The sequence below is a fragment of the Suncus etruscus genome, chromosome 3 (genome assembly GCF_024139225.1).
Source record: "Suncus etruscus isolate mSunEtr1 chromosome 3, mSunEtr1.pri.cur, whole genome shotgun sequence".
NCBI lineage: Eukaryota > Metazoa > Chordata > Mammalia > Eulipotyphla > Soricidae > Suncus > Suncus etruscus.
This window is the reverse complement of record NC_064850.1, coordinates 7,782,671-7,810,000: the sequence shown is the minus strand read 5'-3', so window position 1 is coordinate 7,810,000 and position 27,330 is coordinate 7,782,671. Positions and strand designations below refer to the sequence as shown.

Genomic DNA, 27,330 nt, shown 5'->3' with positions numbered 1-27,330 from the left:
TAAATTTAGGGGTTTACTTTGCTAAAAAAATAAAAAGCAGGACCCTGATACCAGGAGATTTTTTTCTTCCTTTCTAACTGCATCTTCTGCTAACACCATCTCAGAGACGTGTTGGTCTTGGATTTGGGCCTGAAAGGTGACAACTGGAGCAGAGCTCTGCCCACATTGCGTGGGTGTAGGTGGTGAGAGGAGGTGGCAAAGGCATCTTAGTGTGATGGCTGGCTCTGTGCTAGGTAGCAACAACAGTGGCATGGGAAAGCAACTGGCTTTAAGCCACGGCCTGGGAAAGAAGCTGCTCTCAGCTTGGATTTCCTCAGTTGGCTACTGGCCAGGCCGTGCTGTTGCGTCCCCGCCCCGGCATCCTGCTGTCCTCTGGGTTGCCTGAGGCCCTCTAAACAAACTGGACTGCTTGTGCGTTATGGAAAAGTTGACTCTCGGGGCTCTCTGTAGCCTCGCCAAAGAGCTGAGCTCTAGAAAGACTTTCAGTAATCGACAACAAGGGGCAGATGCCAAGTGCCACAAGTTAGCATGACCTAAGTGGATTTGGCTTACAGGGCTGGTTTCCTTGCTTCTCAGTGCAAACTGAAAGCTGAATGTAATGCGTAGTTGTACCCCCAAAGCCCCTCACTTCTCCGCTTAACCTCATGTTTGGGATTTTAACCTAATGGATGAACCAGAATTCTGAAGACTCAAAGAGATTCAAAGAGATTCTACTCAAAGTCAGTTCGTTTCAGTGGTTTGGTTTGGTGGTGATGGGGCTCAAATGTAACAGGAGCTGCCATGTGCAGGTAGGGTAGGCCATGAAGTTCACCATAAACTGACTTCCTCAAATGTGTGTCTAGCTTGTGGAGGGAGTAAGCGTGGGTGTCTCTAAGGCTGGGCTTGTGGGACAGCATCGTTTCTGAGGCCCACAAAGTGCTGCAACATGGGGGACACCAGGTCAAATGATTTGTGTCCAGGACTGATCTGAAGGGTAGAAATAATGAGTTCTGAACACTGAAATGTGTGACTCTGTCTTTCCCAACATGTTTCGGGAGGTTATTTCTAGTTAATTCTGAGCTGCGGTTAGCTGTAGTTAAGGAGGTGGGGGGATAGCGTTTTGGTTTATTTACGTAAAAATAAGTCTAATTATTTATAGCCACCAGATCCAACTCTTGAGCAAGATTCTGAGATATCATTTCTCTCTATAGTTGAGACGATTGCGTCTCGGAGATGACTTCTCTTTCCTATTAGTAGTTACGGTCAAATGAATATTTTGGAATTAATTATTAATGTTCTTTAGCTATGTGACCTCTGCAACAATAAAGTATTTGATCTAGAGTGTCAATCTTTTTTTTTCATAACAATTTTGGATTCAGGATTACTGGATCAATTTCAAAAGTTTTAGTTTTTATTGTATCATTCCTTGGCCACCCTTTATTTGAATCGCCTAACTGTGTCACAATAACTGGAATATAACTAAGAGGGTGGTTTACTCAACCTGAAACAGGCAGTGAAAATTTTGGGACAAATTCATTTCAAAGCCTGGCTGGCAGCATGGCAGAGCCATGGGGATCAACGCAGGCATTAGTTATTTTGTACTACATTCTCTTATTTTTAGAAGCAATGTGTCAACCACCAAAGACGTCTTGAGCAGTTGCTTCTCAAATTTTAATGTGCATCACCTAGGGATTTAAGGAAAGAATTTTCAGATTCAGCAGTCTGGAGATCTGAGATTCTGCACTTTTAACAAGTTCCCTGGTGGTGTCAGTGTTTCTCTCAAAGGATCACATTTCCAGGTCAACCAGCAGAGAAGAATGGTTCTCAAAGGTTGGGTCCTAGCAGCAATATCACCAGGAAACTCGTTAGAAATGCCACTTTTTGGTCCCATCATACACCTGTAGAGTCAGAAAATCAGAGGCTGACAGCTGAATTGTAAGTTGGTTTACAGGTAATTCTGATGCAAGTTCATCCTAGAAGTACAGTATCCCCACATTTAACAATGCCTTACTTTGGAAAATTCTCTCCTGCAGCTAATCTCAAACTTCTTAATTGCTTCAGTTTTTTTTTTTAGGCTTCCTTGGTCTCATCTTTGAAGAATTAAATTACAGATTTTCAGGTGGAGGAGAATGAAGAGGCATTCTGGGAGTGGAGAGATAGCACAACAGTATGGTGTTTGCCTTGCATGTGGCTGACCAGAATGGACCCGGGTTTGATCTTCGGCATTCCATATGGTCCCCCAAGCCTGCCAGGAGTAATTTCTTAGTGCAGAGCCCCTGAGCACTGCCAGCCCTCAAACAAACAATCAAACCCCCAAAAAAGAGGCATTCTGGTCTTCTCCATTTCCCACTTTTCTCTCCCCTATGAACTTTGGCCGTCATTAGTAGGTGGAAGAAGACATTAAAGTGTAAATTAAGTTGAAATAATTATCACACAATAATAAAAATATTTTATTTATATAAGCTCACCACTGAGCTTTTCCTCAGGTTTGGGTCATTCTCATTCTTTAATTTGAAAGTTTAAAGTATTTTTACATTCCCTTAGAACTTCAACTCCTATACCAGTCTATCTAAAATTTTTAACTGAAAGGGAAAGAGAAGTGGGACAGAATAATTAAACTCTACAAAGAGTTTTAAAAGCATTTTACTGAGTTTAAAATGAAATAGAGGATTGGAGAGGTGGCTCTTAGGGCCATTAGTGCCCAGAAGCTAACAACTGTCTTCAGTAGAGGAGGGAAAAATGGAATTGACCTGAGGAATTCTGAGAGATTTTTAGAAGGCAAGGGAAACTGAGATTTTAGAGCCAGACAATAATCCTTTCAGTATTGAACTCTTTAAAGGGAACCAAAGTCATAAAATTGACCATGGGGCAGCTGTTAACTTCTGCCTTGTAGACTATGTGTTCCTGATAAATGGGGACTTGCTCATGACCGGGAATGGGATGAGAGCAGACAAGCCCACCACCTCTCAGACCTTTGCACCTCTGTGACTGGAATTCTTTTGGATGTTTGGGCACCATTTATAAACTGTACTTTGGCCTTTGTCTCTCAGTTCTGAGGAATCAAATGATTTTTCCATTCAGGCAGTTTGAGTGCATCCTTTTCTAGTCATGCATCTCGGTATACATGTGCGAGATCAGCCTCCCCATCCATCCCCCACCAGTTCCTGACTTTAGTTGACCAAAGCAACCCTGTGTCTGTGAAGGGAAACTGATGCTCATAGAAGCCTTGAGTCTGGGGCTAGTTTTCACAGGTTCTTCCAACCAGGCCTGTCAACCACAGTCTTTGATGTGGCACAGCCATTTATACAATGCTCCTTGCGAAAGTGCACAGAATTTCATTTGTTATTTTTTTTCCTAGGATATAGCTTTCAAGTTGGGCAAAAAGACATAGTCCCTAGATAGTTGTGGGCAAAAAAGAAGCCTCAACAAATGCATAACTACAAATAACAATCACCAGGAAACTCACAGCGGGAAAGATCACGGGCAAATGTTTACTCCAAAGAACTTAAGAAATATGAATTTAGACAAACCGAACAACCCACTGATTTTGACCTCGATAAATCAAAACAAGACATATGGAAATAAAAGTTCTATCCAAAAAATTGGGCCACAGCCATCAATCATTTAACCATTTTCTCTCAATCCATGAGCTTGTGATGTCAGAGACTTTTCATTGTTGTGGCATCAGATGCAGAGAAAGAAAACTCAGCTTGCCTTTTGCTGTGCCAAACTGACTCAGCGTGGAGAGTTCTGGTTCATTGCCTTCCGTTATGGGCAGGCCAGGTTCCCCAACTGAAGAAGCCTTTCTGACAGAGAACATTTCCATAATTTTAGTGAAATCAGGCTTAATACCCAATTTTTCAAAGGTTGACCTATAATTTTGGAAACACTCAAGATTCTGGCATTCTTTGCAACACTAAGACTTTTTTTTAAGGGAGGGGTCACATTCAGCTGTTCATAGGGCTTACTCCTGATTTTTGCATTCAGTGGTCCGCTGAGCAGTGTTTATAAACCCATACACAGTGCTACATGTCAAACTGGGGTTGTTTGTATACAAGATATATCTTAAGCTTTGCACTATTTCTTTCAGCTCCTCTTCTGACACTTCATCTTTCTCCCACCCCTTATACTACCCATCCATGATGTATTGCATCTTTTCACAGTATATTTCAAAGAAAGAGTGGGAAAAGAATACAACATCAACAGTAACCGGAGAAACAAAACTTATGAAATAAATTCTGTAACCTGAAATCTAGAATTGGTAATGGTAGAAAGAAATGGACATTCTTGACCAAATATACTACTTTAATTATGAATAGTCACCAGCAAATGATTCATCATCCACTTATCTTTGAATAAAATAATGATTTTGTATTTGGTAATTATAAACAATTTAGAGATATCTAGAATGTGCCTTTAGTCATCATTGAGATAGATAATAAATTGCCCAAATGATCAAAAGAGATACTCTAGGTACTAGTAGTCCCATGCTTAGCCAAATGGATCATATTTTTCCCCTTCCAAAATCTTCAATGAATCAAGATAATGAAAATGTACCTGTCCTGCAGTGTCATACAGTCCAAGCAAATGCTGTTTGCCTCCCACAGTCACAGTAACTAGGGGAGAAGAGGAAAAAGAGAGTACATTAAGGCAAGCTTCAATCAGTAGGTTTCACATTTCTCCATGCCAACATGTCCCTGGGCATCAGGAAGAAGCATATGCTAAACACTTGTGTATCTTCAACCGAGTCAACAGCCTGGTTTCCAAATGAAAGGCAACCTTGGGCTGTCGTGAGAACAGATGGGCTGAGCCAAGACCGCATTTTCTCATTAAGATGAACATTATTGGTGCATTAAGGTGCTCCATAGACTGTTCACTGACTTATTAGGCCCCTGTAGCATCAAACTCCAGAAGGAAAAGCACGCTGGGCTTCTTTCTTGGTTAGATGGCTTTCTTCTTTTGTTAGCAATCTGTCAGAATATAGAACTACTCATTTAATGCCCTCTGTTAGGAATAACTGCTCTGAGGCCAGAGCAATAGCTCAGTGGGTAGGGCTTTTGCCTTATATACAGTTGACCAAGGTTCCATCCACACTACCGGGTGGCCCCCCAAAACAGAAAATAAGCAAACAAGACAATGAAATCTCTGTAATTATTTTTGCCTTAGCAATCTTCATCAAACATAGAAAATAAAGATTATTCCTATCTTCATATTTATATTTGTAAGACAAAGCTAATAAGATTAAAATGGATTTATCACCTATTTTTTTTTAAATTAAATATGCCTAAAACCCAACTACAGACATGCTTGCAATCATGGTGGTTAAATAAAGATACACAAAAAATGAAATATTCTTGTTTTGAACATTCAAAAAATTTTTTTTTAAACTAGTGATTTAGTTTGGCCGATTCGTTATAGTTTTGAAGCAGTTGCTGCAGGAGATATGGCACAGGTCTGATTTCACATGCCTAACGGATATATTGCGAGTGAAAAGGAGAGAGTTTGATTTACTCAGCAGGCTCACTGTTTTACCAAGCAATTGTACCGGAAAGTGAGAAGTAATAACGGGATCCCAAACACTTTGTACATGTCTGGAAAAGAAATAAAGTCTCAACTTGAAACTAAACTGAAACTGAACAGCTCAAATGCAAAAGTAATATGATTCTCCTAGTGAACAGGAAGAGCAAATTTAAATTTCCCCCAAAGATATTCCCTTTTGGAAAAAGGGAAGTAAAATAGGAAAGAGAATAGGATTCCCCTTCCCCACTGATAAAAATGTGCAAATGTACTAGAGAGATGATTTTTTAAAAATTTCTCCTACCATTAGCTGTGCAGAAAAGAAAGGATAAACAGAATAGCAACCTTTTATAACCATGCCTTTATTTTTTATTTTTATTTTTTGAGTAAAATTTTCTTTTCTTTTTTTTTTGGTTTTTCGGGCCACACCTATTTGATGCTCAGGGGTTACTCCTGGCTAAGCGCTCAGAAATCACCCCTGGCTTGGGGGGACCATATGGGACGCTGGGGGATCGAACCGTGGTCCTTCCTTGGCTAGCGCTTGCAAGGCAAACACCTTACCTCTAGCGCCACCTCGCTGGCTCCCCAAATTTTATTTTCTTAATGAATGTTTTACTTGAATCACCAGGTGATACACAATTACAAAGTTGTTCATGATTGAATTTCAGTCATACAATGTTCCAACACTCATCGCTTCAGCAGAGAACATTTTCCACCACCAATATCTCCAGTTTCTCTCCCGTTCCCTCAAATGCACCTAGTATGCCTCTACGGCAGACATTTTTCTGATCTCCTTCTCTCTCTCTTTTTTCTCTTCAAGCACTGTTGATGCTTAAGGGGATTTATACACATTATTTTACCTCCCTTCAGCACCCTGTCCAGAGTGATCCAGCTATCATTGTCATAACTGTACTCTATCCCCTCTGTGACAAGGTTCCTACCATGGATTAGTCTTAACCATACCTTTAACATGCCAGCAAAATCCTTTAGTCTGCTCCTCTGACTGATTGCAGACTCATTTCACTTTCATTTGTGTTCAGGTTCATGACCTACATGTAGGCAAGCTAGTTAATGGCTAGTTCTTTGAAAAGCACTTCCTAAGATGCACAACCTTGACAAACATTAGGAACGATTTTTATCTGCTTAGATAATGCTTGTATTCAATTTGATAACTCAACTGAAGTCACTCTAGCTAAGCTTTAAAGGTATTTCTCACTTTGTATCAAAACCCGGGGCCAATGCTGACAGCAGAGGACCACAAAAATTATTTTTATTTCTTTCACATGTCAGGCTTGCAATGGGAAGAAAGTTGGGACTGTGGCCTAAAGCTCTTGGTCCCCTTCCCTCTTTCTGAGCTCAGACAGATGTTTCTGACATCTGCCTAAAGGATTTCTTTAATGACCGATACACAACCTCCTCATAGACCAAGAATGAAGGAAAGAACTCCAGCCATTACAACATGGAATTTCCTGCTTCCAGTCAGCCCAGTATGTGGGTCAGGAACAGCTGTTCCCTCTAGGCTTGTCCCACCCCCTACAGGCCCAGGGCAATCTGTGGAGCCAGTATTTAAAATAAGTAATCCTTGCAGTCCCTCTGGACTTTGTAAATATTTCTAAGCAATGGCTCTCACTTTTATCACTGGAGCCCTTAAGCTTCTGCTTGGGTTTTCTCAGAGAATAATCATTCCTTCCAGCCTGCCTTTTCTTAGAGCTGTCTTTGTCCCTCATCGGCTTGAATGGACTGGAGTGAGGAGGGAATTCCACTAGGCCTGAGGCAAGTTCAGGGGGTTAGACCTTGAAGTGAGGCTAAATCTGGCAGCCTTCTTTTTTTTCCTCCATTTTTTCCTTCCTCAGAGTTCGCTGGTTTTCTGGCAATGCACAGAATTTGGGAACAAACCCCCTAGCTATAACCTTTGTCCCTAAGTGGAGTGACTTTCTACTCTGTAGTGCAGAAACACTGCTGGAAAAATCCACAAGAAGGGGGAGAGTTCATATCCCCATTCTCTAGAAATTATTTTTATTCTCTCTGCTTAAGCTGCCATTTTGTCAGAAGGCAAGTGGATGGCTCAGTTGATGCCAAAATATATCAAGTGATGGCCAGAGACAAACCCAAGCATTTAATCACATTTTGTAGCAAGTACCAAAAAATGGTTTTGTGAGTCCTTATCTTGGACTAGCACTGGGTGCCTCATTGCTTGCCAATCTGAGTCCTGTGAGGCTCCTCAATTTGGAAACAAATGAGTCGCAACAGCACGGGGGAGGGGGGGGTTTGCTAGAGCAGGGTCTTCTAAGCCAGTTGGTTCTCCTTCAAATCTTTTCTTCTCTATTCATGTCTGAGGGGTCCTTGTGAAGGTCACGTCACACTTCGAAGCCAGCACCACCCATGACCACTGAATACTGGGTGCTTATCAATGGACACATAGTAGATGCTTAGCATTGTGACTAGTTAGTCACCCTTCTCCCTAAATGAATATATTTAGATCTTTTTTTAATCTTATATCTCCTCTTGAATAGGAAGACAGGATCTTTGGACTTATCTCTCTTCATAAGCATCACAGACTGGTATTCCTGGTAAATGCTGAGTACACAGTCCAGTAAAACAGGCAGAAGAAAGCTGCCCTGAAAAATATGCTGAGTTACAGTTTGAGGTTCTTTGGTAAGACACTAATTGTTGGGAAGCTCCTGTAGCCAGCAAATATGCCTGCCAGACAATGTACAGGCGAAAATTCCAGACCATTTTCTATTCTTGGAGCTATTAATGTTGTTTCCTGAGCTTACAGAGGTCTTCAGAGAGAGTAAGTCAGAAGACCCGCTAATGGCTCTATAATTTTCTCAATAAAGTCTGAGTAGTCAGTGACCTGTTAAGATTGTAGAAATTTCTTTTTTTCTTTTCTTTTCTTTTCTTTTCTTTTCTTTTCTTTTCTTTTCTTTTCTTTTCTTTTTTTTTTGTCTTTCTGCCATATGGCAGTGCTTAGGGGGTTACTACTGACTCTGCACTCTGGAATTATTCCTGGCAATGCTTGGGAGACCATATGGGATGCCGGGAATTGGGCCTTGGTGACCCATGCAAGGCTACTGCCTTACCCGCTGTCCTATCTTCTTCAGCCTCTAAAATGGAAACCTTGTACATAGCCTGCTTACAATCTTCCCATTTCTTTGTTGTACAAATGGGAGAGGCCCATTTTGTGAGTTGGAGAGACGAGTAAGGAAGTCTGAGACCTAATAAAGTCATGGGATTGTTCCTTTGAGGGACAGTTTCATTCAGAGAGAAAATGTCTCAGGCAAAGACAAAGCCTATTCTGTTCAATATTTTAATCCCACAGATCTGGATTGTTTGTAAATTATAGCAAGGATTTGCTGATCAGTTCCTATAAACCAGCTGAGGCCGAAGTCCAACTCATTAGTGGCATGAAGAACTTGGTTCAAGCCCCTTTCTTACTTGGAAGTAGGCTGGCTGTCCCAGTTTTTAATAGTGGTCTTTTGAAGTTACTATGAGGAATAGAATATCCAGAATTTCCATGATGGAAATTTCTGTTAGAAGGGAGCCTTTAGGTGGTATCCTTCCACATAGCCATATTTTATGTCTGAATCTCATGCTTAGGGTACCCTATTTGATTAAAGTGAGGCAAATCTGACTAATGAGTAAATAAATAGTAAAGAAATAGTTCCATAAAGGCACTGTTTGGGATAAAGAAATATTAGACTATACAGAGACAAGAAATAGAACATTTATAAAATTTTAAGTTTTATCTTTTCAACAAGATTTGTAAGTTAATGGACAATCTCAGAAAGTCTAAATGTTTAGATAATAGAGAAAAAAAGATGTATATTACTGTATGTGGCGGGGAATGATTTTCAGTACTACCTCAGCATGAAAGGACTTATCACATTCTCCTGGATTCATATTGAAGTTCTGGATACTTTTTTCTTAATATCTCAATGCTTATTGTCTGTGCTTTGCTACTTACTGAATGAAATGGGGATAAACTATGGGCCTTTCTCCCATCTGAAAATTGAGCAAAAGAAGCTCCTCTTAGGCTGTTAAAAATTTTGTGGTAATCATCATAACAGTATGATGCAGAGTTAAAAAGAATCACAGTTCTGTTCTTCCTTGGCTTGCTGAGTGGATGTCTCCCACAGTATCCTCTGCCTTTTCCTCTCTGAACTGGACTCATGTCCTCGTCTTCTTTCATTTTACAAGATCCTTTCTGAGACAATGACTCAGCCAGCTTCAGTGCCCAGTTTTTGTTTTTGTTTTTGCTTCTTGGGCCACACCCAGTGATGCTCAGGAGTTACTCCTGGCTTGGTGCTCAGAAATTGCTCCTGGCCTGGGGGACCGCATGGGAATCCAGGTGATCAAACCAAGGTTCGTTCTAGGTTAGCACATGCAAGGCAAATGACCTACCGCTGCGCCACAGTTCCGGCCCCTTCAGTGTCCATTCTTAGAGGCTGCTTATGCATATTTGTGATATGGTTCAAGCCATATGCAATCCTTTTTATGAGAACAGTTTGGAAGCAACAGGGATAAGATTCTCCTGACCTTCAAATAAAGCAATATAAGCTAGAAATAAATGATACATTTCCATTAAAATGAGTGGTGTGAATGCCTTCCTTGCAGGTCTTCATCTGACAGACACACGCTATTTCTCTTAGTGAGCCTTGAATCCCTTCTTATTCATCTATCCCAGCTCACTACAGTCAGCTTGTTTTCTTTTTCAGCAAAGAATATGTCATGTTTCTGGAGCAGAAGTGTGTGTGTGTGTGTGTGTGTGTGTGTATGTGTGTGTGTGGTGTGTGTGTGTATGAAATAAAATCTGGGAAAGTCTCTTATTTGATAGGTTGTCATAGGTTCAGTTTCTATAGCTGAAGGAAAAATTAAATAATATTTCTGAGAATGTTTTAGGACCTTAAGATGAGGGCTTGCTTTTACTAGGTTTGTAAATTTATTCTATGGTAAAGAAAAACACATTAGAGGGCTAGAGCGGTGGTGCAAGCGGTAGGACATTTGCCTCGCAAGCACTAACCTAGGATAAACTATGGTTTGACCCCCTGGCATCCCATATGGTCCCCAAGCCAGGAGCAGTTTCTGAGCACATAGCCAGGAGTAACCCCTGAGCATCACCGAGTGTGGCCCCAAAAAGCAAAAAAAGCAAAGCAAAAAAAAAAAAAAGACACATTAGAATAGAGTAACATCCACATGTTTCATCCTGGGTGATATTTCCCTTCTGTAGTTATTTCTGTAGTTATGCCTGTTGTGACAGGGGATTTGGTTTGGAGTTACACAAGGTTGTACTGTTTATATTTGGTGGCAGAAGTACTGGTTCAGGCACTGGATTCACTTGTAAACAAACAGTGTGAATTTGAGCACATGGTAGAAAGCTTATTTTAAAAAAAGTGCCTTAATTTTCTTACTGACAAACAGAATTTGTTAAAATCTGTCAAATACCTTTTATGTATCTATTGATGTGATAAATTACAGCTTTAATTTTTCCCTTTGTTAATATATCATGTTAATTGATTTGTGTCTGTTGAACCACTGTTGAATCCCTTGGATAACTATACTTGATACTGTATGAGTCTTTTGATGTTTTGTTGAATTCAACTTGCCAAGATATTCTTTAGGAAGTTTACCACTATGTTTATAACATATGTTGGTCTATAGTTTTCTTTTGTTCCTTGTCTGGTTTTGGAAGTAAAATAAAGTTGGCATTTTCGCTTTAGTTTTGGGAGGCATTTAAGAAGGATAAGTAGTAGATCTTCTTTGAAAGATGACATTTACTTGAGGAATATAAGAGATCATGAATGTGAAATTTTTCTATACAGAACTCAAATGTAAGAGTGTATTATAGAGCAAACAATTAAAATTTAAACGTAACTTTTCTTACGTGAAAATGAGAATTATAATCTGAATATCCTAGAGCAGTGTTTCTCAACTGGGAACTATATGGGTCCTTAGGATATTTCAACATGATCACAAGAAAATGAGGGGGAACATAACATGAGATTTATATGTTGACCAAGGGCACAGGAGTTTCCCATAAAGAAACAAGGTTGAAAGGAGTTTCTGGTTGGAAATGATTGAGAAGAGTATTCCATGTACTTTAGATAGGTTTTTGTGAATGCTAGCATTTATAACATATGAGGAAAAGTTATAATATATACAATGCTATATAGATATAATTTTTTTGGCTTCTATCTGACACATAATACAGAAACAAGGTAGTCTGTATGTAACAGCACACTTCTCTGCTTGTCTAGAAATAGTCACTAAGGCAATTCAAACATCTAGGTGATGATAAAAGTAGAATAGTGTGTTCCTGTCAAAAGTTTCAAAGAATTATTAGGTTCATAAAAATCCTATCAAGTACTAGCTATAACTAGTTAGAAAATAGGATGGAAAATATCTTTTTTTTTCACAATAACAACAAAAACGATAAAGTGTTGGGTAATGTGCAAGACCTTTATTAAAAAAAGAAGAAGAAAGCACTCTGCTCAGTCACATAGAAAAAAGAAAATGGAGAAAACTCGTGATCTTGTGTGGGAAGCTCCAGATTGTAAAGATGTGAAATTATCCTTCTTTAATAAGTTTAAAGTACTTTTAATAGGGTTTTTAAGTTGGGAAATTGATAGAAGGATTATAGCAGATATTTGAAAGTTAAATTGGTGAGACTAGGAATAATTAAAAAAATGTCAGAATAGTTATGTTAACATATTAGCTTTTATTTTATTTTTGGGTTTTGGGTTACACCTGGGGGGTGCTCAGGGCTTACTCCTGGCTCTGTGCTCAGCTATTGTCACTGGCAGGCTTGGGGAACCTTATGAGATGCTGGGATTCTAACCACTGTCTGTCCTGGATTGGCTGTGTACAAGGCAAATGCCTTATCGCTGTGCTATCTCTCTGGCTGCCATGTTTTAAGTTTGCACTAATGAATGCAGTATAGCATAAATACAGGACCCAATGGAATAGCAGAGAGATCTCACTCACAGAGCCTATGCTCAAATTGTAAAGGTTTGTTATATAGTAGTGGCAATGGAAAAAAGATGAGATTTTAATATAGCGCATTTAGAAAATTGATTACCATTTGGAATTTAATAAGACTTAAAATATACAAGAAAATGAGGCAAATTATAAAGAAGTAATTGATATATTGGACTCAGAAAACTAATCTGATAAGAGACTATTTGGGATACATAAGAGAGCTTACTTAATAATAGGTCATCTGAAATATAAGAAATAAAATATAGATGATTTATTAATAAAGGTTGATAAATATTAGAGTAAACATATTCAAGTTATAAAATATAGGGATGGAAAGATAGCACAGTGGTAGGGCATTTACCTTGCATGTGGCCTACCTGAGAGGAACCCGGTTTGATTTCTGGTATCCCATGTGGTCCCCCTTAGTCTGCCAGGGGCAATTTCTGAGTGCAGAGCCAGGAGTAACCCTTGAGCGCCACTAAGTGTGGCCCAAAAATCAATCAATCAATCAATAAATAAAGTTTAAAAAAGTTATGCAATATGTATTCTTTGGTTTATCAAATAGAAAAATATATTTATACCTAGTTTTCACCAACCTCAGGCTTTCATACACTGCTGAAGGATATTGAGATTGATTCATGCTTTCTGGCAAGCTATTTGTCAATGGAGATCATAAACCCAAGTATGGCTAGCTGAGAGATAGATAGCTCAGGGGTTAAGACACAGGCCTTGCGCATAGCTGATACTGGTTTAGGCCCCTACCATGCTGTCTCCTAGAACCACAGCCCAGTGCAGCCATGGAGGCCCCCACCAACCATTGCACAGGGGGCCTGGATAATCCCCAGCACTGTATGGCCCCCAAATATGGTATCTTTGGCCCTTTGTATTAACTATTGGCCATTTGACATAAAATAGCTAGAATGAGTCTTCTGGGCACCACACTTGAATGCCTTAACCAAAAAACAAAAACAAAACAAAAGAGAACAACCCACCAGAATAAAACAAAATGGCCAAACATGGGTTTGTCTTTACTCATCAATCCTATTTCTACAATGCATCACTAGGAATAATTATAGATGTATTTAATATATGTACATGCATGACTTCACTACCAATAACAGTAATAATACTAATAATTATTAACAATATATTATTAATAACAATAATAACAGCAATAATAGTAGCAATAAAAGGTAACAGCTGGAAACAAATTGTGTGTTCAATAATTGGTGATTTGTCCCCATAAAATGTGGAACAATAATGCAATGTAATCTTTTAAAGGAAAGTTAGAATCTTAATGGATTAGTATATATGCTACCTCGATAAGACGTAAAAGAACATTGTATGTGTGACAATATTTAACAGAAATTGCTTTAAATTTTTTCTATGTTAAGGTTGTTACCATGAACATATAAATCAGAAAAAAATAGATGTTTGGTGTTTAACAGCTATGGATTTTGGTGATTAAATTGTTATGCTACATTGAAATGAGATTGGATTAAACATCAGCTAATCTTTCCCTCACTACTTTAATTAAATCATTCCTTTTAATTTCATTCTCTGACTTTGTTTTAGGCTTATCCAGATTTGTTCTAAACTGTAGAATCAGATACATACACACATATATAAACACATATGCATCCATATGTATTTGTTTGGGGCCATATCTGGCAGGCTCAAGGGACCATCTGTGATACCTGAGATTGGACCTGGGTTGGCTGTGTGCAAAGTAAATGCCCTACCAACTATCCCATACCTCTGGTTCCCATATATTTTACAAGCAAGAACGAACACATAGTCAATAGAAATGCCTAATGGAGATTTACAAACTGTGTTTCAGAGTAGTCCAACTTTTCCAGAGGATTGTGATGGATCATGCTCTAACTATACTGGATACTGGAAATTGCCAAATTATATTAGTTGAAAACTGAAAGAAGCATATGAGATGTCTAGGTAACAGAAGTAAATTGGATCCAAATATAGTCCTTTATTAATAGTGTCTGGGCATAGTGGAACAAACAATCCAAGTGGAGATTTAAAATATATGTTTTAGTTTTCAGTAACTTCTTTTCCAAAACATTGCAAGATAACTTGGAGCACATCAAGCAATTTTTCTATGTTTTTTTACTTTTGTGCATTGTTGCCCTAGATTACACTTATGACATCATATTTATTATTTAGGAGCCTACAGTTTTATGTTTCTGTTAATTTTCTCCTTTTATTTTGTCTTAGCATACTGTCCACAACCAGAAACGATTTCTGTTTAGATAATGACTTTGTTTTTCACTTCTTAACAACTGTCAAGAAATCATTCTAAATTTTGTTTACTTAAATAAAGAGAACGTACAAAAATTGAGAAAAAACATTTCTTAAGTCACTAATACAATAAGTACTAAGAACGTAGTGTAATTTTATGGTAAAATTTTGTCATAATTTGTCTCAGGTAAATCTATAACCTTTATATCTTTGTTCACATATTATTCTCTTGTTGTTTTCCTTAAACCATTTTAAAATTAAAGTATAATTTTTGGGAAGCTCATCAATAGGGTACAGTATCTGGCAGCCAGTCCCAATAAAGAGACATTGAGACATGGGACGATCACACTCATTTGTGGGATATAATAAAAGATAGTATGGTGATAATATCCAGAGACAATAGAGATGAGGGCCAGGAGGATCAGACTATGGTAGAAAGCTTATAGCTTCCTATAACAGGGGAGTGCATTGAAGGGAAAGAGAAGGGACTACTGTGACAATAATAGTTGGAAATAATATCTCTGGACAAGAACTGGGTGCTTAAAGGAGACAAAGAGAGAGAGAGGGGGGGGGAGGGAGAGAGAGAGAATATCTTCCCCACAAGCAGGTGAGAGGGTATAAGAAAGGAGAGAGGGGGAGGTAAACTGAGGACATTGGTGGTGGAAAATGTGCAATTGTGAAGGGTGTTGTACATTGATTGACTGAAACTCAATCATGAACTCCTTTGCAACTGTAAAAAAAACTCAACAACTGTATTATGAATAAGTTGTAAATTATGGAACTTAAATAACATAATTAAAAAAATCTAAATGAGCCAGAGGGAAAGGGATAGACAGAATAATCTCACTCCTTTGAGGGATATAAGAAAAACAAGAATTAGAATGGTAATAATACCCAGAGACAGTAAAGACAAAGGTCAGGATGTGCAGCCCAGGGTAGAGAGCTTGTCACACAGAGTGGTGAGTGGAGCTAGAGTAGTCAAGGGTCTACTAGGACAAGGATAGTTAGAACTGATCACACTGGACAAGAACTCGGAGCCAAAAGTGGAAAAACAAACAGGCAAGGCATTGTTACCTCCATTAACAATAGTGCAAACTGCAGTGTCAAAAAGAAGAGAGAGAGAAGCAATTTGCTTGCCTTTTACAGCAAGTCAGGGGCAAGGGTGGGTGGGGTGGGAGGGAAATGGGCAACAACAATGGCCGGAAGGATGCACTGGTGGAGAATAGTGTACATTGTATGACTGAAACCCAACAATGAACACTTTCGTAACATGGTGCTTAAATAAAGCAATAAAAAAATAAAGGGATGCAATCCTGACTGCAATGTAGGTTATGCAGATTCCAGGATCTTTAATACAGAAACATGATACCAACAACAGACTGTGTGAAAAATAAAAGTGTATTGGCACTACAGACAATGACCTGGATTGGACAAACTAGTTTGCCTGGAGCCTAAAGTTGGTCTATGCCAAGAAACTTCAGGGGTAGGGTCTCCTTGTATTTAGGCCAGTGCTTTTCCTTTCCATGTCCCTCATATTTTGGTGGGCCTATGCAAACAATAATTGCCACTCTAACACCATTTTTACTGTGCTCCTTTGACTCTAATTCTTAAGAAAAGCAACCCACTTAAACTTTTGAGATTAACTTAAACTAATATGCATGTGCATGGAAATGTAAAAAAGTACTTTGCTTTCAATGTTTAAGGAGTTACATAAGTTTTATGTCTTTAGATTGCTTTGTGTGCTGCTAAGAAATATTATGTACTACAATATGGGGACTTGAGGGACAAAGTAATTGTACATGGGCTCTGTTTGATTTTTCTTAATGTTCTTTGGCTGAAAGTTCAAAGTTAAGATATCAGCAATGGGACTACTGAGAATTCTGTTTATGGGTGATTGTCCTTCCACTGTAACTTTACATTGTCTTCCTTTGCATCTTTGTTCTCATAATTAAAAATAAAAATTTAATAAAAAATAAAAGAAAGTTTTAAAGGGAAGTTATAAAGTAGAAAAAATAAAATGTCCTTCCAAAATAGCTATTCCTTGGTTAAGTGGAATAATTTGCTTAACCTTGAAGAGTATATAATGGTAACGGCATTTTTTTAAAGGAAAATAAAAAACATAGAACGCTAAAAAAAAAAAAAAAAAGGGATGCAATGAATGTTGGTTATCATCAGTAGCTATGGTTGACATTGTCACCCAAAGCTAAAAAGAGGTCTATTGCAAAGCTTGGCATACAGAATCAATTGGTTCAGTGAATTATCAATCTGAAGCTTTGAAATTTTTTTTCAATTTTACTGAAATATCTAAGTAAACTTTTATTTTATTGTGGTCACATGGTTCTAATGCTCTGGTCTGCAATGTTACAGTACTGACATCAACACCAAACTGTCAGAACTTTATCCATATATGTTCTTAGGTAGCTTTGAATCTTTTGTGTGGAATCCAGAGAGAGCAGAGAATTTGGGTCACACCCAGCAGTGTTCAGGGTTTACTGCTAGTTCTGTGTCAGGGACTCTTCCTGCATTTCTCAAGAGGACCATACACAGTGCTGGGGACAAACCAGAGTTGACTGTGCAAGGCAAGTGCATTAATGTTTATACTATCTCGCCAGTCCATAACTTTGAATTCTTATTCTTCATTTTGCTAATGTCTTTCTGTCACGTATTAGTAGAAATAACAATTGAAAGGACTTTAAAATAGAAATAAATAGTGAACCATGTGGTATATTCTTAATATAGTGCCACATTCTAGCCTTACTACTAGGAATCAAAATTCCTGACTAACCATTTAACCTTTAGCAAAAGATTAAAGCTTAATTCAAATAATAAACCAGAGCACAGATTCTTAAAATAACCTTCTCATTACTTTAAGAGCACAGTCATGAAATAAGCCTCTACTCTCCATTCTTTACTTTAAACCTTCTGTAAAGATTTCAATCTTCTTTCTCACAAAATTCAGAATTTGATGCTCTCATTTGATCATGAAAAGGAAAGGAATTTGGAAGGCCAAAAGCACTTTCTTTGAAAAAAGGACAGGAAATGCAAAAATACAGGGAAGAAAAAAGTAAACCTTTATATTCAATATTCTTGTATCTCCAATACATTTATAAGGTGGGCATTCATTTTACAGATCAATGTTTTACTTATTTCTCAAAATTTCACATGCCTCTTTTGGAAGACATAGACCCTCAAGTTTGTCCTTTTTTATTTTTATTTTTTGGTTTTGGGCCACACCCAGTAGTGCTCAGGGCTTATTCCTAGCTCTGTTCTAAAGTTGCCCCAGTATACTCAGGGCGCCATATGGGATACTTGGAATTGAACATGGGTGGCCATGTGCAAATTGAATACCCTACCTACTGTGCTATTGCTTGGGCCCCAGACACTTAAGTTTGGATTAACTCATTGCAAAGGACACCATAATTATCCTAAGTCCTAATCTCCATTAGGTCAGATGGTTAAAGACTCAAGGGTAGAAAGGAATATTAAAGATCAGATGACAAATCTTTTGAGTCATCACTTGTGGTTAGAAATAAAAGGAGGTTGTGCCTTGGACATGCGGCCAACACTGTGTGTTTGAAAGGGTATAAAATCATCTTCCTGGGACCAACACTATACTTGTGAAATTAGGAATTTGGGACCTAATGGGTCAGTGGAGCAGAGGTCTTTGCGTAGTATAGATTATAATATCAAAGAGGAAAAAGAAAAGTGAATTTTCTGAAGACTAGTCTTAGGTAGGAGTATAAAGAAGAGAAAGAGGAAGGAAGGTGAATTTGAGAGAAGATTATTTTACTTTAATCAGAATAAATCTTTGCAAGGTAGGTTAATATGAGCAATACTCCAACACACATTTCAAGAGTTAGTCTATATAACTTGGCTGTTGAGGTCTGACTGATAGTAAAGTAGGTAAGACATTTGAATTGCATATGGTCAAGCTGGGTTTGATCCCTGGCGCCATGTATGGTCCTCTGAGCCCCATCAGGTGTGTTTTCTAGGCACAGAGCTAGGAGTATCCTTGAGCACACCCAGGTGAGCCCCTTACTCACAGAAAAGAATAAAAAAAGGCTATTTGGGCTATTAGATTCCCCAAAGCTGTTTCATCTAACTCGGGGCTTTCATGATACTTCCATTACTGCCCTAAGCTGACCTGTTCAGTCGAGATCTTTCAGTCTTTTATTCTTTCTATACTTGACTCATTCTTGATTTATGATCTTCCACCTGGGAAAATCTAAACCTCTCTTGAAGAACTATTAAATTCATGATTTTCTGGTAGTAGCAGGAAAGGCACATGAGTCTGGGAATGGGCTTGACTTTTGAATAGAAAGCTGTCAGAATTGTGTGGAGGGATGACTGATAAAATGTTATTTTTACTTTGTCTGACCTGTATTTTTCTGTGGAAAATAATATATACTAAGTCCTATTAATCATGAGATCATGGGTAAAGGGAAATGAGTAGAATGTGGATGTTCTTGGAAATATAAGTATTGACAAGCAGGAAGGTTCTACCAACACATCTATTATCTGTAGCAGAACTCTGGCGTCCTTATCATGGAAAACTTAGATCGCTCTCTTTTCTTCCATCATAGATTTCTAGAAAGAATTGTGATGACTAATTTTTGTGTCAATTTGATTGTGTCCTGAGGTACCCAAAATATTGAGTCAGGTTTTCTGGGTGTGCTTGTGTGGGTAATTTTAGAGGAGACAAACATTTCAATCAATTGAAAGTTTAAATAGGTTGAGAAGACTAACTTGCTCAGTAACAGGAAATTACTGATTATATTGTCTTTATAATCAATCTATACCATTGCTTTCCTGATTCTTGAGCCTGCTGTCCGATTCTGCAGATTTTGAACTCTGTCTCCATAATCTCTTGCTCTCATAATATCTTGAGTCCATTCCTTATAATAAACCTCCTTCACTCTATAGTCCTATCTTGTTTTTCTCCTCTGGATAGCATAATTGTTATATTGTAGGATTTTACAGTTTAATCTACAAGCATATAGTTTGCTAAAGTTCTAGCGTTAGTGTTTATCAGGTGTCTAGCATTTGGCAAATGGATAATGCATTAAACTCAAGGATATATTTGGCCCAAAATTTGTGGGTGAGAACTTAAAGCCGCGAAGCAGGTAAGGGACATAGGACTTCAATTATAGAAGCATGAAATTGATGAATAAAGTTGATGACAAATTCTAACATGACTTGAAAGTGCCTTGGAAGCTGAAGAGAAAACATTAGGATAAGTTACTTTCTTTCACACATGGCCAACTCTTTTTCATTTCAAACACCATATTGAGACCCTGAGCAATACCAGGAGTGATTCCTGAGCAAAATCCTAGAGCAATCATGTGTATATCCTGGTATGCCTCTCCCCTAAAAGAAAAAGTCAGAAAGAAAGTATCTTTGTCATTGACCAGAGATTCCTTCTATGAAAGGTGGAGGAGTATTATTGGTTTTAATCAAGGCAAGAATCACTTATTTAGGACAAAAGAAATATGGCATCGATATGGAGTTAGAAAAGATGACAACTTAGACTGTGAGAAACCAGAGAGAGAAGAGGCCTGAGCTATTTTACCTCCTGCCTGTAGGAGATGAATTTGAGAGGCAAAGTCAGTGGGAAATCTCTTAAAAAAACTCAGACACTATCTATCTATCATCTATCTATCTATCTATCTATCTATCTATCTATCTATCTATCTATCTATCTATCTATCTATCTATCTATCATCTATCATCTATCTATCTATCTATCTATCTATCAATCATATAATTTTTTATCATTTTATTACTGAGAGACTTATGATCAATACATATATTTGGTTTTTTGATATGGTAAGACTAGAATAGCATTGGGGAGGTTGATATTCCTAGTGGTAGGAGTGGGATTTGGAAGGACCCAATATTTTAGGATACAAATGAATTTCTGTGGAGAGAGGAACTCACTTGGATGACTGAGCTGGGTACTGTTACCAGTTTCTGCTGTTACCAGTGCTGTTAACACTGGCAATATTGGCAGACCTAGTGTGGCAGATGAAGACTATTCCCTCTCCTGTAATATGAGTGCTAAGCTTCTACAGTGTTTGTGGCCATGAACTATTTAGTCCAGCAGATGAGGAACATAGCTGTGCTGATTGTCATTCAACCAGAGACAGTGCTTTACAGACATATTGATTTCTTTCTTTATTTTTAAATAGTTTTTATTGTGACCAACGTGTATTACAAGTCTTTCACAGTAATATTTAAGGTACATAGTGTCATAGAATAAGGGGTATTCCTACTACCAGTGTTGTCCTCCCTCCAACCCTATTCCCAGCATCCCTCTCCTTTACCCCCCAGACTGCTAACTGATCTCCTCTGTGTATAGCTTGTTGAAGGTTGGGTATTAATTCTGTGGTCATTGACTTTGGGTTTGGTGTTTAAGTCTGATCATTTTTTTTCTCTTTTTTCATTTTCTTCTTTTCTTTTCTTTTTCAAACAGAACCACATCATTTGAATTATATTGTTCTGCCTCATAGATTGAGGGGAAAAATAGATGGTACCAGAATCAAACAGTCGTATGAACATTGAGTAGACATATTGATTTCTAAGGCATCAGCAAATTCCACCATGAAGGAGAGAAGGATACACACATGGTTACCCAAGGCAGGCATTGTAGGTAGGCAAAAATTTTAGTGATTTTTTTAGAACATCTAAAATATAAGGGTAAATCTTCCTGTGTCTCCAATGATAAGCATTTGAAAAATATTTTTGGATTTGGATCACACCTTATATACACGAGATATAGGATAAGAAATAGAAAATTTCTTTGAGAACTAGAAAACTTCTCTATTTTACTTTATTTTGGCTTTTGAGCTATACCTAGCTGTGTTCAGGGTTTATTGCTGTCTATACTCAAAGTTCATGCCTGGCAGGGCTCCGGGAACTCTAGGTAGTACCTGAGGTCAAGCTTAGTGTATAAAAGCAAGCACATAAGGCAAGCTATTCTATATGAATGGCTCCAATCAAACTCTTTTAGTCTAGGAAACATAAGGATAATAGGTATACCATCTGGTGAAAAGAGAATAAAGGGAACAAAGTACTGATTTAAACAAATAATTACTGAGAAAACTTCAAAACAAAGAAAATAATTGATCATAAAAATCCATGAAATTGATAGAAGACTCAAATTCCTAGATGCAAAACGACATAAACTTAGAAAAACCTATACTAATTTATCAAAAGTTTACAAGGAAAAAATGAAAGGTTACTATGGAAAAATAAGTAATAACCAAAGGCATTCAGCTCAAGCAATGAACAAATTTCTCTATAGAAACTCTGTAGGGTAGAACAGAGTGGGGGTGATATAGTCACAATTATAAAAATAAAAAGCTTCCCTCCAGGGCCAGAAAAATACAGCGGTAGGGAATTTGCTTTGCATGCAGCCATCGCAGGACTGACAGTGGTTTGATTCCCAATATCCCAGATGATCCCCAGAGCCTGCCAGGAGTGATTTCTGAGTGCAGAGCCAGGAGTAAACCCTGAGCACTGCTGTCAAGTGTGACCCAAAATCCAAAACAAAACAAAACCAAATCCAAAACAAGAAACCTTCCCTCCAGGATGTTTCCCTTAAAAATAAAACAAACAAACAAACAAACAAACAAAAAACCCAAAAGAAGACACCTTCACTCCAGGATGTTTCCCCTAAAATTATCATTTAAATATAGAAAACAAAGATTTTCCCTTAAAACAAAATATAACATGCTTACATCAGTAAGCTTATGCTTTAATATTGAAAGGAGTTCTTTACAAGAAAAGAGCAAGCATAAGTAATAAGTTATTATTAATAAGTTATCACTAATAAGTAACTCATTAATAAGTGATAAGTAACATAGAAGCAGAAACAAGAATAAAATGAGAAAACACCAAAGCCTCAAAAAGGAGGAAGAACAGGACAAAATTGAATTACAAATGACAAGTCAACCTCCCAGAATATCTTAGATATAAAAGTAGTTCAAAACAAAATCTGCAGAAGAAACAGAAAAAAAAATTAAAGAAATTCTTAGTTTCTCATGAGGCAAAACTATCCAAAGGAAAAGGAAATAAAAACTCATGGACAAAGAAATAATCAAAAAATGAAAAGATAGGGTGTCAGTAATTTACTGCCACAAATCATCATCAACATAAGTGTGAATGAACTGAACTTACCAATAAAAGGATACAAAGTGGTTGTCTGGATTAAAAAAACAGAAGGACTTATCTATATTATTCTTATAAGAAACTCATATCAGATGTTAAGATAAACATATTCATAGTGAAAGGTCAGAATTAAGTGTTTAAAGCCACAAACACACAAAAAAGGCAGGAAATACTAATTTTATATTGGTTAAAGCAGCCATTAAAAAGATAAAATTGTATTTCAAGACAAAATGGTCAGAGCTTAGAATGATTATGCTAAGCAATCATAAAATAATTTTTCTAAGAAAGTGAAAGCCAATTACTAGTTTCTCTCATAAGAGGAATACAAATAACCAAAGCAAACACACGGATAGAATACAACAAAATTAACACTTTCACTCTGAAAAATATTATGATTACTTAAGGCCAAGGGAAAAAATGTGGAAAAGATGGGCAAAGAAGTCATTTTGATACGATAATCACACTGAGATTCGGGTAGTGGATATGGTGCTATTTATTATTTTTTTATTTTTTGGGCCACACCTGGTGGCCCTCAGGGTTTACTTCTGGCTCTGCACTCAAATTACTCGGGGATGTTGATATACCATATGGGATACTGGGGATCAAACCTGGGTTGGTCACGTGCCAGGCAAAAGCCCTCTCCACTGTGATATCACTCCGGTCCCTAGATATGGTGATATTTATAAACATACAGAGACATGAAAATATAATCAGAAAATCTTGTAGTATTTTCAACCAATTGTAAATCATTAAAAATAAGTAATAAAGACATTGGAAGTGGGTGGTAGATATGGTGATATTTATACACACAGAGGAATGAAGATATACCTAAAATTTCATAGTATTTTCAACTAAAGGTGAATCAATAAAAATGAATAAGAAATAAAGAAGATTATTTTTAAGGAAAAAGTAAATATGATGGTGAATAGAAATGGAGGGTTCAGGTTGGGTGGTGGTGTTTTTGTTAACAGATTTTGATTTAGTTAGAGTAAGTAGGGCTTGAGAATTTACATTTCTAATAAGCTTCTAGGTGGTGGCTTTGTCATATGTCTGCCAATCTACTCATCAACTTTCAAAGCTCTTAGGTAGGTTTCCTCCAATGTGGCCTCATGGATATCCTGGGGCTATTTAACAGATAGATATGAAATGCTAAGTATGCACTCCACATAGAAAACATAGACAGAAAATGGGTTGCATTCTCTGCTTCCCTTACTAGTCTTCAGTAATTGAGTGTGGGAAATAATCACATTTTGAGTTCTTCAAAAAGCCAAAGCCCCTGTGTTTGGAGGCATTCTTCTGGAAAATAAAGGGTACTTTACTCTGTGAGGATTAGAGCAAACTAATAAGGCCAGGAAAGAACCAAAGCCAAAAAATATGATGATAAAACTTAAAATTAAAAAATAAGTAATCTTGAGGCTTGGAAAATTTCGTCTCACTCCCTTGGGTCATCACTGAGGGGAAATTGACCTCAAAATGGGAGTATATGAGTAGAGGGAGAAAGACTAACAATTTGGGAAAATGAGAGCATGGACAGGGTTGACATTTGCAGTCATTTATTTCAATATTTCAGTAGATTGTATAAAGAAGCTTGGAGTATAATAAAAACCAAAGTGCTTTCTTCTACATGAGATTGCTGAGTGCCTTTTAAAAGTTTAGTGACCCAATTTATAAAAGTTAAATACCGGTGAAAAGTACCAGTCCAGTAGGGCCTATATGAATATAGCCAATGATGTAGGGTTTGAATATTTTCTTTGTCAGAGCTTCTTAATTTTATTCACTCATCTCTGGCCTAATAATTATTATCTTCTTCTTTTTTTAAATCTACTCTTGGGGTCAGAGCAATAGCACAGTGGTAGGGCATTTGTTTTGCATGTGGCTGACCCAGGATGGACCTGGGTTCAAACCCTGGTGTCCGATATATCTCTGGAACCATGAGTGATTTCTGAGCACATAGCCAGGAGTAACCCCTGAGTATCACTGGATGTGGCCCAAAAAACAAAAAGAAAAATCTATTCTTTTTCTTATCCTCTTCCTCACTTCCACCTAGAGAATCTATAGATAATTAATAATTCACTGTGGTCAATGAATCGTTTGTTGTCTTTGGGAATGGTGTAGTACATGTTATTTCTTTTTTTCTTTTTTTTAATTTTTATTTTGATCATAATGGCTTACATATCTTTCACAGTAGTATTTTAGGTACATATTAACACTGAATTAGGGGAATACTCATCACCAAATTTGTCCTCCCCCCATCCCAGTTCCCTTTCTGCAACCCATGTACCCCACCATCCCCCCCACCCCCAGGCTGCTAGAGTAGGTGGCCCCCTCTTTGTTTAGCTTACTACTAGTGATCATATATCTGTTTGGTCCTGGTACCCTCCCTTGTTTCCCCCTCTATTTAAGAGGCAGAGCTAGATAAATTGAGTTGTGTGGTTTTGTTTGAAGAAAAGAAAAGCAATAGATTGGGGTACGAAATAAAAAAAAAAAGAAAGAAGGAGTCAAATATGCTGAAAACGGGCGGAGTCCTTCTAGAGGCTTTCAACCTCAGTTTGAGAGAGGATGTGGAAAAGGTAATTGAAACACCACAACAATACAGAAAGAAATATCAAATTAAATATCCATTGAGCACTACAGCAATAAAAACAAACACCACACAATAGTCTTGGTTCTGAGATCAAATCATGCCGGAGTGCAAAAAGAAAGAGAAAGATAGAATAAAATAAAATAAAATAATATTGGAGACATCAACTTCAATATCTACACCAAAATAAAGATGTCAAAAAAATCAATCAATCAATCAATAAATATGTGGAAAAATGATTGTTTTGTGCTTTTTTTTTTCTTTTTCCCCTGCATAGGCACAGTAACTATTGGGGATATTATAGAGGGAATTTCCTTGGCCTAGGAGATTAAGGGTTTCTCCCCACCTGAAGTGTACTGTCATGGGATTAACTATAGACTCCTTGCATGATCAATTACTCTCCCCTCGTTGTTTTTGTGGTGTATGGAAGACTTCTGCTTCGTCATGGATGGTAAAATCAGACCTCTGCATCTGGAGATCTTGGTGACTGTGTAGCTCAAGGAATGGAGCTTATGGTGAAGTCTTTCTTTGTGGTTCTTGCAGTTCTGCTTCTTCGGTGTCTTTTTAAACCATCTTCTGTAGTTGGTGGTCTTGGTCATTATGTAGCTCCTAGGATGGAGCCTGGGATAAAGTCTTTCGTTATGTTTCCGGAAGACCCATTCAGTTGCGATTGTCTCAGTCAGACCTCTGGAATTGGAGCTCTTGTTTGTTGAACAGATCGTAGACCAAAAGCTAGGCTAGAGCTTTTTGTTGCTGCTGTTGTTGTTTTTGGTCCCTGGATGTGTATTGTCCAGTCCTGGTTGTAACAACCCGTCATCTGTATATAGTGATCTTGGCTTTCGCACAGACCAAAGGGTGACATGTTTTCTGATTTTGTCTTATCGTTGACTGACGAGGAAGGATACTTGCTCTTAGATGAAGTTGTTCCCATTTCCTCTTTGTCAGGTTATCAATTTAGAACTGGTGCATGTTGGCATCAAAGCAGCATTATGAATGCCCTGGAGGGGATTTGTTTTCTGGAGCTATTGTGGAGCACTGTCATTTCTATGTCTGGGATCCAGGAGTCAAGGCTGGATGGTTGGTGTCTAGTTCCCTGGAGTCTAAGTTGTTTCCACATGACATACGTTCAGGGTGGGAGATTTCTAAACTATAATAATTTACACCCTTGAAAACTAATGTTACAGTAATAAAAATAAAAAATAACTAAAACCATGAAAGACAAAGATACACCTTTGAAAATGTCTGGAAAATTATGGATACTCAATAAATATTTGTTGAATTAATTGATCTTCTAGGAGGGACAAACATTAAAAAACTTATGTTTAGACAAACACTGCCACCAAGTTTAAAGCAGGCTGGCTCCAGATGCACTCTTTTCTTGAAGGAGATGTAAACCACGCTATAAAAGATCATGGCTTCATTGACCCATACAGCAGAAAGCTGACCCTCTTAGAAGAAAAGGGTGTACCAAGACCCTTCCCTGACGAAGCCACAATTACTGCCTCCATCACCCACAATCACCACTTTCCCGATGGCCCTGCCTCATCACTGAACTTCTATGATTCCCTTTGAGGACACCGATCTGTCCACACTTCAGATACAATGCTTTTTTTTTTGGCTGATTTAAACAGGGCTTTTTGGAGTGAGTGTGGGTATCCTCTTCCCACATCTTTCTTCTTCCAGAGGCCTGGAAATTGAGTACATGCCTCTAAAAGTAGTATCAGGAATACTACTTTGCATTTCTGGACAGCTTCATTTGATTGATGTGGTCATACCTGAAGGAACACCCCAATTTAACAGAATGGATAGCTAACAATGAGAGCCTACTAAATCTTCTGCCATTGTATTAA

General features: G+C 37.8%; 1 protein-coding gene across 1 annotated transcript in view; it reads right to left on the bottom strand.

Moving 5' to 3' along the window:
• RHOJ (ras homolog family member J) overlaps positions 1–27,330 on the bottom strand; it is a 112,154-nt gene that overhangs the window by 21,188 nt on the left and 63,636 nt on the right. Inside the window, exon 2 of the mRNA XM_049770489.1 lies at positions 4,537–4,595. Within this exon, the coding sequence (XP_049626446.1) occupies positions 4,537–4,595 (59 nt within the window). The remainder of the gene's footprint in view (positions 1–4,536; positions 4,596–27,330) is intronic.